The sequence below is a fragment of the Amblyraja radiata genome, chromosome 7 (assembly GCF_010909765.2).
Source record: "Amblyraja radiata isolate CabotCenter1 chromosome 7, sAmbRad1.1.pri, whole genome shotgun sequence".
NCBI lineage: Eukaryota > Metazoa > Chordata > Chondrichthyes > Rajiformes > Rajidae > Amblyraja > Amblyraja radiata.
In genome coordinates this window covers 12,634,707-12,652,715 of record NC_045962.1, presented here as the reverse complement: position 1 = coordinate 12,652,715, position 18,009 = coordinate 12,634,707, and the positions used below count along the sequence as shown (strand labels likewise).

The 18,009-nt window shown below is 40.3% G+C and overlaps 1 protein-coding gene across 1 annotated transcript in view; it reads right to left on the bottom strand.

Annotated features, from left to right (window-relative positions):
• dnah7 (dynein axonemal heavy chain 7) overlaps positions 1-18,009 on the bottom strand; it is a 234,157-nt gene that overhangs the window by 126,615 nt on the left and 89,533 nt on the right. Inside the window, exons 31-33 of the mRNA XM_033023735.1 lie at positions 16,474-16,656; positions 15,947-16,123; positions 2,154-2,285 (exon numbers count right to left, since the gene is read on the bottom strand). Coding sequence (XP_032879626.1) covers positions 2,154-2,285; positions 15,947-16,123; positions 16,474-16,656 — 492 coding nt within the window. The remainder of the gene's footprint in view (positions 1-2,153; positions 2,286-15,946; positions 16,124-16,473; positions 16,657-18,009) is intronic.

Genomic DNA, 18,009 nt, shown 5'->3' with positions numbered 1-18,009 from the left:
TCAGTTGGGTTCAGTAAACGGGGGAACGCACAGGATCTGCCCTCACCCATTAATTAGGCGGGTTCAGGAGCCGGTGAAACCTGGGACCTCTGCGGCAGTCTCACTCAACATACACACTCACAATTACATTCATCACATTATTTTTATATAATATAATTATATATAATTATATATAACTCCAGTCATATTCACATCATATATATATGGTATAATAATATATGGTTTAAATAGACCGCAGCACTGGGAACAAGAATTAGCTATAAAAATTTCAAAAGAGAGCTGGGATAATCACTTACTACAGGTGCATAAATGTTCAATCAACGTACGACATACTCTCATCCAATTCAAAACATTACATAGACTATATCATTCAAAAACTAAAATAAATAAACTCTTCCCTAATGTCTCACCCATCTGTGATAAATGTCTGTGTCAAGAAGCTACCATAGCGCATTCTTTTGTTTTTTGTACAAAAATCCAAAAATTCTGGTATGAAATATTTGATATCTTTACAAAATTAATCAAAATAAAACTGGTACCAAAACCAGAATGGATCATTTTTGGAATATCGGAAGGTAACCCTGAACTAAACGTGTTTCAGAAGAATTTACTCAATTACGGGCTAATAATGGGAAAAAAGCTCATACTTAAATTCTGGAAAAATGCGCCCACACCAGCAATAAAAATGTGGATATCAAATATGTTTGAAACACTACATCTGGAAGAGATGAGATTCCTCTTAGCAGGCAAAGCAGACCAATTCCAAAAGACGTGGTGTACGTTTTTGGAATTATTACAAGCATGAGGTGCAACAGTAATTTTAAAAATAAATAAATAAATAAATGGTACCAGGATCTGGCATCAGTGATAGGATGAGAATTTTTATACTGACGAATTGTAATGTTTATGTTGGCCTAAAATAGGACACCTTGATAGTGTCCTCTGTGATGTTCAAAGGAAAGACTGAACTCTTGAAGTGGGTTAAAACAACAAAAACAGACTTGGTTGGTAGTCCCCTTTCTGCGGAGTTTAATGTTATAATAGAGCGATTGTTTCTCCTTTCTTTTTCCTTCTTTTCTAGGGTCTACTTTCTTTCTTTACTTCCTTCTCTAACTTCTTTTCTAAGGGGCTTTCTTTTCTCAACACTCTCTTGCACCTTCACGACTCTTGCGCACTTTCCTTACTTCCTTTACTTCTATCTTTTTCTTAAAGCTCAAAAAATGAAGCGGTACAAAAAATGTATTAAGACATATGTGTTGTGTATTATTATAACTTACCGTACTTCTAATAAAAATAATTAAAAAAAAAAAAAAAAAATAGACCGCAGCACGGAATTAGGCTCCCCATAGAGTAATATGAACATTGAGCACTAGATGGCGCTTACTTTTTCAATCTGATTTTTTGATTAGCTTAATTAATTAGTGTGCAACTTTTGACACTGACGCGTTATGAATTCCTTCTCAATTATATTTTATCTAAATCTATGCCAAATTTCAAGTCGATACCAGACATGGGTCACGAAAGTTAAATTCTAGACACATTTTCGATGCTCGGCCCACAGCCTAGGTGGGCAGCCCGCAATTCCAAGCGTGGCAAGAGGGAAGTCAGAATCCTGACAAAATAAGCAACTTTAGAAACTCAAAGGCTTGATACAGTGAAATCTGCAATTTCCACAAAATTTCTTTTTCGCTAAAGTGTTTTTTTTTTCTACTTGACAGTACCAAGTCTAACACTTTCAGAAATTCTGGTGCTTATTTTTTTTTAAGCAGTCAGCCTGCGCTTAGTGTAAATCAGGATTTTAATTAAGGGCAGGAGAACAACAAGCGTGGAGTTAGCCAGGAAAACACAACTCTGGGAATGAATACCACCACAATGAATAAGATCAGAAACTAAGAAAGTCAAAAAGTTAAGCAGGTTGAAGATGGAGTTGGGAAGGCACCACAACATGTGCAATGATGTTAACCCTGCAATTTAACAATGATAGGACAGGAAATTACTATTGACATTACAATGATAGGGTAGGAATTTACATTTGACATTTTCCATTATAGCGTTAAACGAGTGTATCTTTACATAAATACATCCCCAAATCTCATTACACAATTTTGCTCCAGAAAGCTGCTAAATGTATTCACGTCAAAACTAGTCCCTACCTCAAGCCACGAACAAATATCCCGTTCATTCATTTGTTTGATTTTGGCAGCATCTGTAAATTCTTCCATCAGGCAGTCCATTAGGTTCATAAGTGACCGCACTAAACCTATGTCAGCAGTAGGAGCCAGCTCCTGTACGATGAATGGAAAATAAAACATGATGTTAATCACATTAACATTTATAATGAATTGAATTACACCTGGAAAGGAAAGATCCACTTCAAAGATTTTTCAATAGAAGAGATTTTCTTGAAGTCCTGAAGGTCATCAATTACTTGCAAACTTGTTGTTAGATGATAGAATGGAATACCAGTTTTGGAGAGTTATGGTTTTTAATATTTGAGTTGTGTTTCAGTTTGAGATATGTTCAGCCAGTCCTGTGGTTGAAACTATAACCACTTCCTGATAGACAAATTAATTATGCTCCCAAAAACCATTCATAAATTTATTTGTACACAAGTTAAGACATCTTATGTTAATATCGCGGGTAAATTACACAGGTTCCTTGCCTGGTGTCATTGATGGGCTCTGAACATTCAACCTCATGACGTTCCCTCAAAACCTGGGGTCACTAACCTGTCTTCTGTGCCGAGGATAACTAACCTACCCACAGCCCCCATAGTCACTGATGGAACCGCCCACAGTGACCAAGTCCACTCACGGATCTGCCCACAGTCACGGATCCACTCACAGTGCTCAGGGTCACAGATCAGCCACCGACGGATATACCCATGGTGCCCAGGATCACTGACGGATTAGTAAGCATGCAGGTACAACCGGCAGTGAAGAAAGCGAATGGCATGCTTGCCTTCATAACAAGACTAGTTGAGTATAGGAGCAAAGAGGTCCTTCTGCAGTTGTACAGGGCCCTAATGAGACCACACCTGGATTATTGTGTGCAGTTTTAGTCCCCAAATTTGAGGAAGGACATTTTTGCTATTGAGGAGTGCAGAATAGGTTCACAAGGTTAATTCCCGGGATGGTGGGACATTGAAAGAATGGAGTGACTGGGCGTGTATACAGGAATTTAGAAGGATGAGAGGTAATCTTATTGAAACATATAGGATTATTAAGGGATTGGGCACGCTAGAGGCAGGAAACATGTTCCCGATGTTGGGAGAGTCCAGAACCAGGAGCCACAGTTTCAGAATAAGGGGATAGATAGATAGATAGATAGATAGATAGATAGATAGATAGATAGATAGATAGATAGATAGATAGATAGATAGATAGATAGATAGATAGATAGATAGATAGATAGATAGATAGATAGATAGATAGATAGATAGATAGATAGATAGATAGATAGATAGATAGATAGATAGATAGATAGATAGATAGATAGATAGATAGATAGATAGATAGATAGATAGATAGATACTTTATTAATCCCCTTATTCAGGGGAAATTCTGATGTCGAAATTTAGAACGAAGATGAGGAAAAACCTTTTCACCCAGAGTTGTGAATCTGTGGAATTCTCTGCCTCAGAAGGCAGTGGAGGCCAATTCTCTGGATGCTTTCAAGAAAGAGTTAGACAAAGCTCTCAAAGATAGCTTTGTCTAGGGATATGGGGAGAAGGCAGGATTGTGAATGATCAGCCATGATCAGAATGAATGACGGTGCTGGCTCGAAGGGCCGAATGGCCTACTCCTGCACCTATTGTCTATTAGCCCACAGTGCCCAGATTCATGGACCCACCCTGTGCCTGAGGTGACCGACGGATCCACCCACAGTGCCCATGGTCACTGATGGAACTGGCCACAGTGCCCCGGGGTCATGGGTCCACCCCAAGTGTTCAGTGCCCACAGTCACAATTGGAACCGCCACAGTGTGCAGGGTCAATGTCGGATCCACCCCTTAGGGCGTAGGGTCATTCACGGATCCACCCACAATACCAGGGGTCATAGATCCATCTATGTGCCCAGGGACACTAACATCATCGACGAGCAACATGCAAGAATATATCTCTTCTTGAAGAAAGTGATCAGAGTTCTACCACATATTTAATTTACAGCTGCAACCACTGATCAGCACTGTCTGTGGCAATGAAGGCAACAGTGGCAACACAGGTCTTCACCTTTAACCTCTTCAAGTTGGTGCAGACAACATCAGTAGCGGCAGGAAGAATGAGACACAAAAAGCTGGAGTAACTCAGCGGGCCAAGCAGCATCTCTGGAGAGAATGGGTGACGTTTCGTGTCGAGACCCTTCTTTCTACACAGGAAGAGTAAGTATGGGAATCCTCAAGGATTGTAGACAGATTGAAGAACCATTAACTACACCTATATGCAATTTAAGGGCAACTGACAGGAAGCCAGAGCTTTAAAACATTTGCAAGTTATTTTATTCCTTGAATATCCAATAATTGGCACAAAAGCATGTTATCATTGATAATTTCCTATTGAGTATGCCATGGTTTATTCATTCTGCAGCAAATCAGTGTGCCCCCCTTTTTTTTTGATGAGCCCTCTACTTTCTCAAGTTCCTGACACAAATCTGAAGCATATGCACCAGAAGAGAATATTCCCTTAACAAGAGCCAATCTGCCATCAGCCAATGTTTCCACCACTGGACTATGCTGAAGACACTTGACCACACAATGCAAAGTAGACTTTGTAACATCAGCTGGACAGCATGAGGCAGAGAGCCACGAGGAGGATACAAAAAAAGCAGGAAATGCTGAAAGAGTAGGGAATTAGTCATTTTCTGTCCAGGCAACTGTGGAGTATGTAATTACATTAAGATTTCAATAGATGGATTCCAAAATAACAATTTTACATGATCCTACCAAATGAACAAAACCACAGCAGACAGACATCCATCCATAATATAAATAACACAAATATCATCTGATTACCCTTGTGTGCTCACTTGTATTATATGAATGTTGGCCTCTTTCTGTGAGGCTTTGCAGTGGTTCTCAGAGCTTGTAACGGCAAATGGAAGTTATCACATTACAGTGAAGAACATTACACATGGTAATCTCTTGCAGCTGTGAAGCTGAAGGCATTACTACAGGAAGAATCATCTAACAATAAACTAGGCTTCCTAAATTACATCTAACAGGAAGATCGCTGACAGAATGATGTAGTGGGAGAATGATTAATAAGATTCTGATAGACAGAAAATGTGTGCATTATTGAACTGCTGAAGAAGCACCTCAACAACCCTAGTAACATCCTTGAGGATGGATTGTTGGAGAATGCTCTAAGATCCTCCTGTCCTTCTGAACACTGGTACTAAGAATCATGAAGATAACAATCTTGACTAGCACGGTAGATGTATAATTTGCTACTTCCGCTTTCAGATATTAGGCGACTTATGGCTGCGCTACCATGGTAGACCATTCACTGATCACCAAGAAGTTGGGTCCACAAGTGTTCAAATTGTGTTATCCAAAATGCATGTGCTGAAAAGAATAGATTCCAGGTTTTACGCAACTCATGTGCAGGACTGCAACAGTGCAGATCTAGTGGTACAATTAATGAAATATGGAATCTCATGAAGTAAACCTTGCATGTAAGGTCACCAAACCACTCGTGATTTTGCCGGGGGGGGGCAGATCTACATATGAATCGAAATTCAGCAGAAAACCGAGACTCTCAGTCTCTCCGATGTTCTACTGTTCTTTCAGGAAAGTTACCAAGCACAAAGTTGACTTCCACCAACAGACACCTTTCATCATTACTGGTTGGCTGCCAGATGGATGGTGCCAGCCACCCACATACAATGGGCTCTGTGGTCATACAATAAGGCAATAAATATAATAGTTGGTCCTACTAAAATTATGTCAGAGGTTCATGTGCTTGATCAAATGGGGGCTGGTGATCACAGATCTTGATCCCAGCACCAGCTTTTCATCTCTAGCCAAGTTAGACCCCAAAGTTTCCTTCAACCAGTGGTATTTTGTTGATTAACATTCGGATTAATTTTGTGCATCTTGCAGAAAATTGAAGGGAGGCAGCCCATGAAGGTTTATGTGTGAATGCCTCACCCTTTCTCATTGGGATGTTGAATCTGCTTTTAAAGTTTTGTAAGTGTCCTTCAGATTAAAATTAATATCCCAATATATTTTTCTTAGCAATATAAAATATTATAGACATTTGTAAGGACCTCATAGAGTCATAGAGTGTGGAATCAGGGCCTTCAACCCAACTTGCCCATGTTGACCAACATGTCCCATCTACACGAGTGCCACCTTCCTGCGTTTGCCCATATCTCTTTAGACACATTCTATCCATGCACCTTTCCAAATGTGTTTTAACTGTTGTGATAGTACTAGCCTCAACTACCTCCTCCGATTGCTTGTCCCATTTATTATTTTGCTTTAAGTAAATAACTGCAGTATTATTATCCAAATGACTACATATATAACTACAATATTCAATTTATTTCACTCACAATGAAATATCAAGTGTGGTGAGATGGGTAGGTTGGTATACCTAGCAGAGATTACAATATTCTATTTTCTCTTGCCACAGAACTATAGAAGAGAACATGACTTTGCAAGGAGCAAAAATGTTAAATTTGGTCAAGTTTGGTTCGTAAATTAAAATGGAGATTTGCAGAAAGAACAGAAAAGTCAAATTTCAAATTGAATTTTTCCCAGCAGAAAATAAGTATGGGAACATTTTAGAAGCTCGGTTAACACTAATCATTGAAACAATGTATTAACAAATATAAAGATGCATTGTTTAAGAACGAGGGAACTATTAACAACATAGAGATGTATTGTCTTAAGAACCTGGGCACAGCGCCATATTAGATATCTGTCTGATTATTGGAAAACAGTCTGTCCCAGCTAAGGACAAGGTATTGGCTCTCATCTAAGTCTTACAAGCTTGTTTTAAGTTCACAGACAGATGCCCATTCTGGAAACAAATGCAGTCATTTTAAAACAAAATGGAGTCAATTGTCCTCCCAAAATGGATGCTGTACTGAAGCTGTGCCAAGATTTGAGAATAAGGCTGAGATTGCAAAGTTTACCAATAACTTGTTATTGGTTTAAATTATATATGGGTCCAGCCTCCCTTGTTTCCGTTAGGCTACGGATCTTTCAGTCAGATTTAGACGGTGTGTTTATTGATAAGAAATAAGTATAATTGTACTAACTTTTCTTTGTTTGAAGAGTTATGCGATAGGGAAGCTATGGTGTATAGCTTCCAACATAGCTCCCACCAGCTAGCGAATAAAAGAATCTTGCCTTACTCTGTGTTTGACTTGTCTGTGATAAGTAATCAAACTTTAACAGGAGTGAAAGCTTTCTCACCATGGAGGATGGTGTTTGCTGCAAGCATGTCACTTTATGTGCACCACAGGTTAATACTTCTGTAGATAGACACAAAATGCTGGAGTAACTCAGTGGGACAGGCAGTATCTCTGGAGGTAAGGAATCGGTGATGTTTCAGGTCTTGACCTGGAACGTCACCCATTCTTTCTCTCCAGAGATGCTGCCTGCCCTGCTGAGTTATTCCAGCATTTTGTGTCTATCTACGGTGTAAACCAGCATCTGCAGTTCCTTCCTATTAATACTTCTGTATCTGAATAAACGGGATTTCACTTCCTCGCTGTGCAAGTGGTGTGTGACCACAGGCATAATTTACGCAGGCAGATTCCAAGTATGTAGGAAGCAGTAATAATGCCTAATGCCCCTGTCCCACTTAAGAAACCTGAATGGAAACCTCTGGAAACTTTGCGCCCCACCCAAGGTTTCCGTGCGGTTCCCACAGGTTTTTGTCAGTCTCCATAATGGTCGAAAGTGGTTTCCGCTTCTTCTATGTTCCGGCGATTATTTCAAAAAATTCAAAACCGGCCGCGACTAAAAATAGGTTGCCGTTTTAAAAACCGGTAATTTTTTAGTTAACATCGGGCAACCACCTTCAACTAGCATCGCAACCGGCTTCGACTAAAAAATTACCGATTTTTAAAAGGGCAACCTATTTTTAGTTTTCTTAAGTGGGACCCCTAGGGGCATTATAATGTGCAACGATCTATAATGATGCCGTATAAGAACTACCATGAAGGCAAACAATCAGCTGTAATTAAATGGCCAAGTAGTTTGAACTGGTTTTCTGTGGTCAGCAGGTATATAAAGTGCAGAAATCCTGGCATAAAGTGTTGTGCACTAGGAAATGAGCCGCTAACAGCAAGTAGCTCCACACAGAACGTGTGGGTGAATTGGATACAATAAGAGAGAGCTGCACTTTGGCATTAAACAGCAGAAATAGTTAGACAATCAGGACTACATACGTCAGAATCCAGAGACTGAGCACAAGAAGTGACATCAGGATTCAAAACGTGACACACAATGGTGCAAGCAGATGATTGGGGGACGGCTCTTTCCATTACTTTTATTACATCTGCAGTTTATCAACTTAAGTACTCAACGTTACAAAGCAAGCAGTTTCTGGAGTGGAATAAGGTGACTAACATAGAAGCATAGAAAATAGGTGCAGGAGTAGGCCATTCGGCCCATCGAGCCTGCACCGCCATTCAATATGATCATGGCTGATCATCCAACTCAGTATCCCATCCCTGCCTTCTCTCCATACCCCCTGATCCCTTTAGCCACAAGGGCCACATCTAACTCCCTCTTAAATATAGCCAATGAACTGGCCTCAACTACCTTATGTGGCAGAGAATTCCACAGATTCACCACTCTCTGTGTAAAAAATGATTTTCTCATCTCGGTCCTAAAAGACTTCCCTCTTATCCTTAAACTGTGACCCCTAGTTCTGGACTTCCCCAACATCGGGAATAATCTTCCTGTATCTAGCCTGTCCAACCCCTTAAGAATTTTGTAAGCTTCTATAAGATCCCCCCTCAATCTTCTAAATTCTAGCGTGTACAAGCCGAGTCTATCCAGTCTTTCTTCATATGAAAGTCCTGCCATCCCAGGAATCAATCTGGTGAACCTTCTCTGTACTCCCTCTATGGCAAGAATGTCTTTCCTCAGATTAGGAGACCAAAACTGTACGCAATACTCCAGGTGTGGTCTCACCAAGACCCTGTACAACTGCAGTAGAACCTCCCTGCTCTTACACTCAAATCCTTTTGCTATGAAAGCTAACATACCATTCGCCTTCTTCACTGCCTGCTGCACCTGCATTCCTACTTTCAATGGCTGGTGTACCATGACACCCAGGTCTCGTTGCATCTCCCCTTTTCCTAATCGGCCACCATTCAGATAATAGTCTACTTTCCTGTTTTTGCCACCAAAGTGGATAACCTCACATTTATCCACATTATACTGCATCTGCCATGCATTTGCCCACTCACCCAACCTATCCAAGTCACCTTGCTGCCTCCTAGCATCCTCCTCACAGCTAACACTGCCCCCCAGCTTCGTGTCATCCGCAAACTTGGAGATGTTGCATTCAATTCCCTCATCCAGATCATTAATATATATTGTAAATAGCTGGGGTCCCAGCACTGAGCCTTGCGGTACCCCACTAGTCACTGCCTGCCATTCTGAAAAGGACCCGTTTACTCCTACTCTTTGCTTCCTGTCTGCCAGCCAGTTCTCTATCCACATCAATACTGAACCCCCAATACCGTGTGCTTTAAGTTTGTATACTAATCTCTTATATGGGACCTTGTTGAAAGCCTTCTGAAAGTCCAGATATAACACATCCACTGGTTCTCCCTTATCCTCTCTACTAGTTACATCCTCGAAATATTCTATAAGATTCGTCAGACATGATTTACCTTTCATAAATCCTTGCTGACTTTGTCCAATGAATTCACCACTTTCCAAATGTGCTGCTATCCCATCTTTAATAACTGACTCCAGAATATTCCCCACCACCGATGTTAGACTAACTGGTCTATAATTCCCCGTTTTCTCTCTCCCTCCCTTTTTAAAAAGTGGGGACTAGTGTAATTAGTATACTAAGGAGTTTAATTTAAGGGTAACACATGGCAGGGCAACTCATACCCATGAAATAAATAGGTGCCATCTAGTTCTACTAGTTGCACAAACAAATGCTGGTAGATATTATGAATGTGTTAATAGCAAAGCAGAAATACACCTAATGCTACTTGTATTGAGCATGATGAATATTTTATTCTCCACGACAAAGACTGGGATGATGAGGTAGAAAATCGTAGGATATAGAGGAAGGGATTAGTAGCTTTTCGTGATTTGTTTTCAGATGGTTGTTTTATGTCTTTTGAACAACTCTCCAATAAATATAATTTACCTACCACATTTTTTTAGATATTTACAAGTTAGACATTTTTTGAGGAAAACTCTACCCTTTTTTCCATTACCACATCAAACCGATATCTTAGACATTTTTTAATATTTGAACCCTTATCAGAAGGGCTTAATAACGATTATTTATGAGTTGATTTTGAAATTTAAAAAATATACTTTTGATAAAATTAAGAATGACTGGGAAAGAGAACTTCAAATTTCATTACCTATAGAGAAATGGGAGAGGATTCTTCAATTGTTTAATACTTCCTCAATGTGTGCAAGACACGCTTTGATACAATTCAAGGTGGCTCACAGAGTTCATATGTCAAAAGATAAGTTAGCTCGTTTTTATGGTCAAATAAATCCTACCTGTGACAGAAGTAATTCTGAAGTGGCCTCATTGACTCATATGTTTTGGTCCTGCCCACTTTTGGAAAAATATTGGCAATAAAATTTTGATACTATCTCTGTAGTTTTAGGTATTGATTTACAACCTCACCCCATTACTGCAATTTTTGGGCTACCAATGTTAGATTATATTCATCTGTCCCGTTCCGCCCATTGGCTGATTGCTTTTACCACATTCATTGCCAGAAGATCTATTTTATTTAAATGGAAAGATGCCAATCCTCCGACCACATTCCATTGGTACTCTGAAACAATATCATGTTTAAATTTAGAAAAAATTAGGAGTGACATTGTTGAACCCTTGGTTAAAAGGGTTAAACCCTTGGATAGGACTTGGGGAAGATTTATTCAACATTTTCATACGACATAAACTGTCCCCTCTCCAACTGTTATAATAATTGTTTTTACTGGTATACGATGGAACGGACTTGACGACAAACAGGGACTTAAATTGTTGAAACTCTTTGCCGCCCAGATTCTGTTTTTTTCTTTTTCTTCTTTAGTTTATCGGGGTTTTGTTTTTTTGTTTTTTCTCTTTTTTTCTCTTTTTTTTAAATTTTTTTATCTTTTTGTTTTTATACATATGTTATCTTTTAAGCACTTAACCATATTTACATAGAGACCATGAGGTCTATATTCAATGTGCATGTTGACACTGGACTCGTATTTAGGTTGTACCTGCCATTAATGTAACCCTGATCCCTATGTATCAATATCAAGATTTAAAGATTCAAACTTGATTGTCATTATGCAATGTACAGTACAGAGACAACGAAATGCAGTTAGCATCTCCCTAGAAGAGCGACATAAATATGAGCAATAAATAAATATATTTACGTGCATACAGTCATAGTAGTGCAATTATTTTTTTTCCTGGTGGGAGGAGTGTCCGGGGGGGGGGTGGGGGGGTGATTGGCACTCACCGAGGTACAGTGTTGAGTAGTGCAACAGCCGCAGGGAAGAAGCTGTTCCTGGACCTGCTGGTCCGGCAACGGAGAGACCTGTAGCGCCTCCCGGATGGTAGGAGGGTAAACAGTCTGTGGTTGGGGTGAGAGCAGTCCTTGGCGATGCTGATCGCCCTTCGCAGACAACGCTTGCTTTGGACAGACTCAATGGAGAGGAGTGAGGAACCGGTGATGCGTTGGGCAATTTTCACCACCCTCTGCAGTGCTTTCTGGTCGGAGACAGAGCAGGTGCCATACCATACTGTGATACAGTTGGTAAGGATGCTCTCGATGGTGCAGTGGTAGAAGTTCACCAGAATCTGAGGAGACAGATGGACCTTCTTCCGTCTCCTCAGGAAGAAGAGACGCTGGTGAGCCTTCTTGACCAGAGTTGAGGTATTGTGGGTCCAAGAGAGATCATCAGAGATGTTGACCCCCAGGAACCTAAAGCTGGAAACACGTTCCACCTCCGTCCCGTTGATGTGGATGGGGGTGTGCGTGCCGCCCCTAGACTTCCTGAAGTCTACAATGAGCTCCTTGGTTTTCTTGGAGTTAAGGGCCAGGTTGTTGTCAGCGCACCATGCTGCTAGGAGCTGGACCTCCTCCCTATAGGCCGACTCATCGTTGTTGCTGATGAGGCCAATCACCGTTGTATCATCTGCATACTTGATGATGGTGTTAGTACCATGTACAGGTGTGCAGTCGTAGGTGAAGAGGGAGTAGAGGAGGGGGACTTATGTTTATCATTACTTTTTTATTCTTTTGTTTTTGCTTTAGAAAAAAACTGATAAAAAGATTTTTAAAGAAAGAAAGGAAATAGGTCAAGTAGTCCCAATCCTGGCCAAATATCTGCTGGACTAAGGGCTCAACTTTGCTGTAACTGTAATGCTATGATGCTGTAACACCATATCAAAGAAAATACGAACCCACTGGTTAAAAGTAATAAACCACATTCGCCTTGCTGTAAGACTTCAGCTGCTGATGAGATTTTCACATGGTAACAAAGCCTATCACCTAAACCTGAATTATTTCACAATTGGACAAGACAACAACTAGTCATGAGGAAGAAACATTAAAGATAGACTAAAATGGACCCATTGTATAAACATTGTTGTCACTGAGCTTATGCAATGATCTTAATGTTAGAAAAAATAATGATCAGAAATCTTCTCAGCTTTTGAGAGATGTGTGTGGCTGAGATTAAGGGTGTGAACACTCAGACAAATTGCGATCGCACAGAAACCCTTCTTCTGGAAAGTTCTCAATGAATCCCTTGAGCACCTGATCAATGAGAAGTTCCTGTGGTACCAGCAGCCTACTGGAACAGCTGGTGGTGTGAGACTGATCTAGACGAAACACCTTCACTCAGTCTGCCTGAACCTACCAGATCTCCCAGTTGTTAAACAATATAATTCTCCTCCTCATTCCCAACTGACTTTTCTGTCCTAGGTCTCCTCTGAGTGAGGTTAAATCCAAATAGGAATAACAGCATCTCATATTTCACTTGGGCAACTTAAAGCCCAAGGTATGAATATTGATTTCTATCCAGCATTCCCTCTCTCTCTTTCCCTCCTCCACCCAAGTCGCAACAACCAACGCACCGTTTTCATCTAACAGACAGCTAACAATGGCCTGTTTCTTTTACCACCGTTACTTTTTAACATATCTTTCATTCATTCTTGATCTCTCCACATCATCGTCTATATCTCTTGCTTCCCTTTTCCCTGACTAGTCTGAAGGAGGGTCTTGATCCAAAACGTCACCTATTCCTTCTCTCCAGAGATGCTACCTGTCCCGCTAAGTTACTCCAGTTTTTTGTGTCCATCTTCAGCAAGGTCCAGATGGGTTAGAAATCTTCGCCTAGCAAGATGGATATTCACAATTTAAACTCAAAAGGATTATTGCTAATCTTTGCAGCAGCAGAATCTGACCCAGGTTCAAAAGGCATATTGAGGGTTAATATAAGTACACCTTTTCCCACATTATCAAGAGAAACATTACTCATACATCATCAACAGAAACATTACTGCCCATTATGTCCTTAAGAATATGACTCTCCTGTGCAAAGAATGTATAAAAAAAGAACCAAAGAACATCGCAACCTTATAGGAATTGTGATGTTAGTAAAATAATGCTAAGACCCACATGGACTTCACACTGCCATTCACTTGGTCTGGTCAACATAAGCATCACATATAGATGACGACCATTAGCAGAAAAAGAACATAAATATAAGAAGAGAGAAGGGTGTACTCCTCAGCCTCCGTCATCGATGAACAATTTGCTCTACAGCAACACATTGGTTTGCTTTTCCAGTAGTGTAAGAATTATACTTGTGATTTGGAAAATCCTTTTGTACATTCTGTCCATTTGAAGAGGTGAGAATAGGTAATAAATGAGGAACCAAAAGTCTTTGATAAAGTTGCTTGCTTTCCCAAAGCAACGCGATGTATAAATGAAATTGATAGTGAGGGTCTGGCCTGTATGATGGACTTGTCTACTACTCCCTAAATTTCTTGCGATTTTGGACAGAGCTATTGCCTAATCAAGCTGTGATATGCACCCCGATATTTTCTACAGTGTATCTGTTGGAGTTGGTAAGAGTCATTGGAGACATGCCAAACATCCTTAGTCTTCCGAGGAAGTTAAGACCATGGTGCGATTTCTTGATCATATAATTTAAATGTGATTGGTTCAGGGAAGATTGTTGATTGCATTTACACATGAAACTTGCAACCATCCCCACTTGAGGACCATTGATATTGATTGGGTCATGTACTCCACCTTGCGTCCTGAAGTCAATAACTAGCATGTAGTTATGTACTCCACCTCGTCATGTACTCCACCTCGCTTCCTGAAGTCAATAACTAGCTCCTTCATATTGCTGACATTGAGAGAGAGGTTGTTGGCTTGACAGCACATTACTAAGCTCTATATCTCCGTCTCATCATTGTTGGAAATCCAACCCACCACATTGGTATAAATGGAGTTAGAGTAAAATGTTGCCACACAGGAGCGAGAGCATAGGGAGTATAACGAGGGGCCGAGAATACATCTTTTTGGAGCACCAGCATTGATTTATCATGGAGGATGTTTAGTCACCTAGCCTCACTGTAGCAATGTTACAACATTTTGAGATTTTAAAAATCAAGTCAGCAATTTATCCCATCAGATAAAGCATAAAAAGAAGTTTAATTTGACACCTAATTCACTTTCATATCTTCAGTATTAAAAATGTTATGGCCATTTTCATACTCGGAAATTAGCATCTTGTTCCCTATTGATTTTCCATTGACTTAACACAAAAGCTGTGATCGAGGACAGTCTAAAGCCCATAACTCTATTAAAAATTAAGAGAACTGAAAGAAATTTTCAGTTATTATAGATTGAAGCATTCTGAAACAAATATTAAATAATCTTAATTGGATGACCTGAAATTAAAGCATATAATTAGTTAGTTACCCAATTGTAGCTAATTCCAAAATTCAATTACTAGATCTAAACATCTATCCATTTCTTAAGGAAAGATGAACATTTTTAAATAGCCTAAGTGTCCAAAGAACATTCACACAATAACTCACAATAAAACATGATTTTTAAATCTCATTGACATTAATTTATAGGCCAAATGGAAGGGATTTAGTGTTCAATTGCTGTAAATTAATGGCCATTTAAATCAGCTTGCCAGTGTGATTCTGTGGAACGCGTTGGTTTAGAACGCTGCCATTGCGGTGAATTTGTACCCCATGTCATTATGAAAGATACTGCGGGATTGAATGGGCCCCCAAGTCAGCTACTCGCAACATAAAATGTTGTATAAAGGGATCTTAAGAAGCCCTTTTTAATGTAAAAATAAACAACCTACCTTGCCTTGTCCCCGACATGAGATCCGTCCCGTTGTCAGGGTTCATGGCTTTAGAGGATGATTTTTTAATCTACTATAACTATTAAATAACCCAATTTAGTTTAAAAATACCTGCAGCGAACAAATTTTACAGCGATTTTTTGTCAGCAACTAAGTAGGCTGAACAACATCGATTTCAACAGCCTAGAGAAAATCGCGTTTTAAACCCGCCCCCTTCTCAAAGGCGCCAAAGTCGCGCACACGGGCAGCGGCAGAACTGCAGCGCCGCTGAAGGTAAGTTTTGCAACATACCTACTCACTGATGGTGGTCTATTAGTCATGGATCAGTGGCAAAAGGGAGGCTGACTCATTGGTCCAAAGTTCATTAGCTCGTTACCTTGGCTGCTTTTCGAATAAATTGGAGACACACTGGCACCATCCTGTCAAACAATCCTTCAATTAATTCCTTGTGCATGGGTCTAACACCAGCTGGCATTTTATTCATCCAAGATACCATTATAGGCTTCCACCCCATCATAAGAGGCTCCATGTAGACCATTCCACATCTCGAAACCTGAAATACAAAATTTTTGCAAAAAGCAAAATATTTATTGAAATTTACAGAATGCTACCGGCATTAAATCTCTCACACCACACCTGTCAATATCATCAAATATCAATGTGTAATCATCACTTTTTATTTACATTGGTCAAAACCCCATAGAAATGAATTCTCAGTGTTGCTACCAACAAACTCACTGTTGTGAACCAGAAGACTTCAATTCTTATCATGATTTGAAATTATTGAGTGAAAACACTTGGACTCGAAACCCAAGCATTCCTGCAATGGATTGCATTGTCACTTGAAGCACCAGGTCATAGAATCTAACATATTTCCATTTAAATTAATATATGATTACTTACAGTAGCAGGGGAAGCAACTTCCAGATCCATTGGTTCAAATAAAAGACTCATCTGGGGAGACATCTGAATGATTTCTCCACTCATCAGACACAATTTCTTGTTATCATCCAGCACAGTGTTCATATTCTCAATCCAGACTGCATCAACTGGTCCGTCAAAAATTAACCATTTTCTATCTGGGGTCTATTGAACAAAAGTCTAATTTTATTTTAAGCAGATACATTAAGTAATCAATTACAACTGTTTTAGGAAACAGCTACAGGGCGTTCTGAGGGTGGGGGGGGGGGGGGGGGGGGGGGTGGATAGAGAACAGGCAAGAGTCTAGTCCATATATATCACCAACAATATAAACAGAAAGAGGAATGAGGTCTTGATAGCAATTTAGAGAGATTGAAAATGTCTTAAAGAAAGACCTTAAAGGTAATACTTCCAGATTGCTACCAGTGTCATGTGCTAGTTAGTACAGAAATAGAGCAGATGAATACATTGCTGGAGATATGAGGGAGGGCTTTAGCTTCAGTTTAGTTTATAGTCACGTGTACCAAGTTTTTGTTGCATGCTGACCAGTGAGCAGATAGACAATTCGTGATTCCAATCGAGCCGTTCATAGTATACAGATACATGATAAGAGAATAACATTTAATGCAAGTTAAAGCCAGTAAAGTCTGATCAAAGGTAGTTTGAGGGTCACCAAAGAAGTAGATGGCAGTTCAGGACTGCTCTCTAGTTGCGGTAGGTGGCTTCAGTTGCCTGATAGCAGCTGGGAAGAAACTGTCCCTGAATTCCTGAGCAATTGAGGCCATTTCTGAAGCAGGTACAAGCAAGGCGAGTTGAATCTCAATGGGAACAGGACTATTATCTTTAGGAGATGGGGAGGAAAGAGTTATTGTGTGCTGTTCAGAAGTTAAACTTGCTTTACAAGAAAATGGAAAACTAATGGGCCTGTCCCACAGGCGATTTTTCAGCGGACTGTCAAGTTGCCGGCAGTTGCCTGAAAAACCAGCAAGTGGAACAGCGACTGTCAGAGTGGAACACACACACACACACACCCCGCTTCCTTCACCAGTCCATTATGCAGGAGGGGGACAGGGCAAGTGGGGGGAGCGCTGTCTGAGTGAAATTCACACAGTGCAAAGCCAATGTGATGCAGACACACACCGCGATGAACAGGAAGGTCGGCGCTGTAATTTAGAAGCTAAAAAGCTCAGTGTATGGTAAGTCCTTTAAAAGAGGGGGAAGAGGGGGGAGAAGGGGAGATACACAGCTGTGAAGCTCGGCGGACATTAACATTACCAGTCAGTTATCCTTGGTTCTAAAAACTACGGCTTACGTTTTTTCTTCGCAATGAGCCAATGCAATTCACCGGTCAGCACCGGCTACAACCTATGAGAACGTAAGAGAACCTTCCACCTGGCAACCCACTAGGACCTCCTGGCAACCCACTAGGACCTCCTGGCGACCCACCTACGGCACGAAAATTCTCGCTACTCTCCATGGCGGCTTCATTCTAGTCGCCGCTAATTTTTCAACATGTTG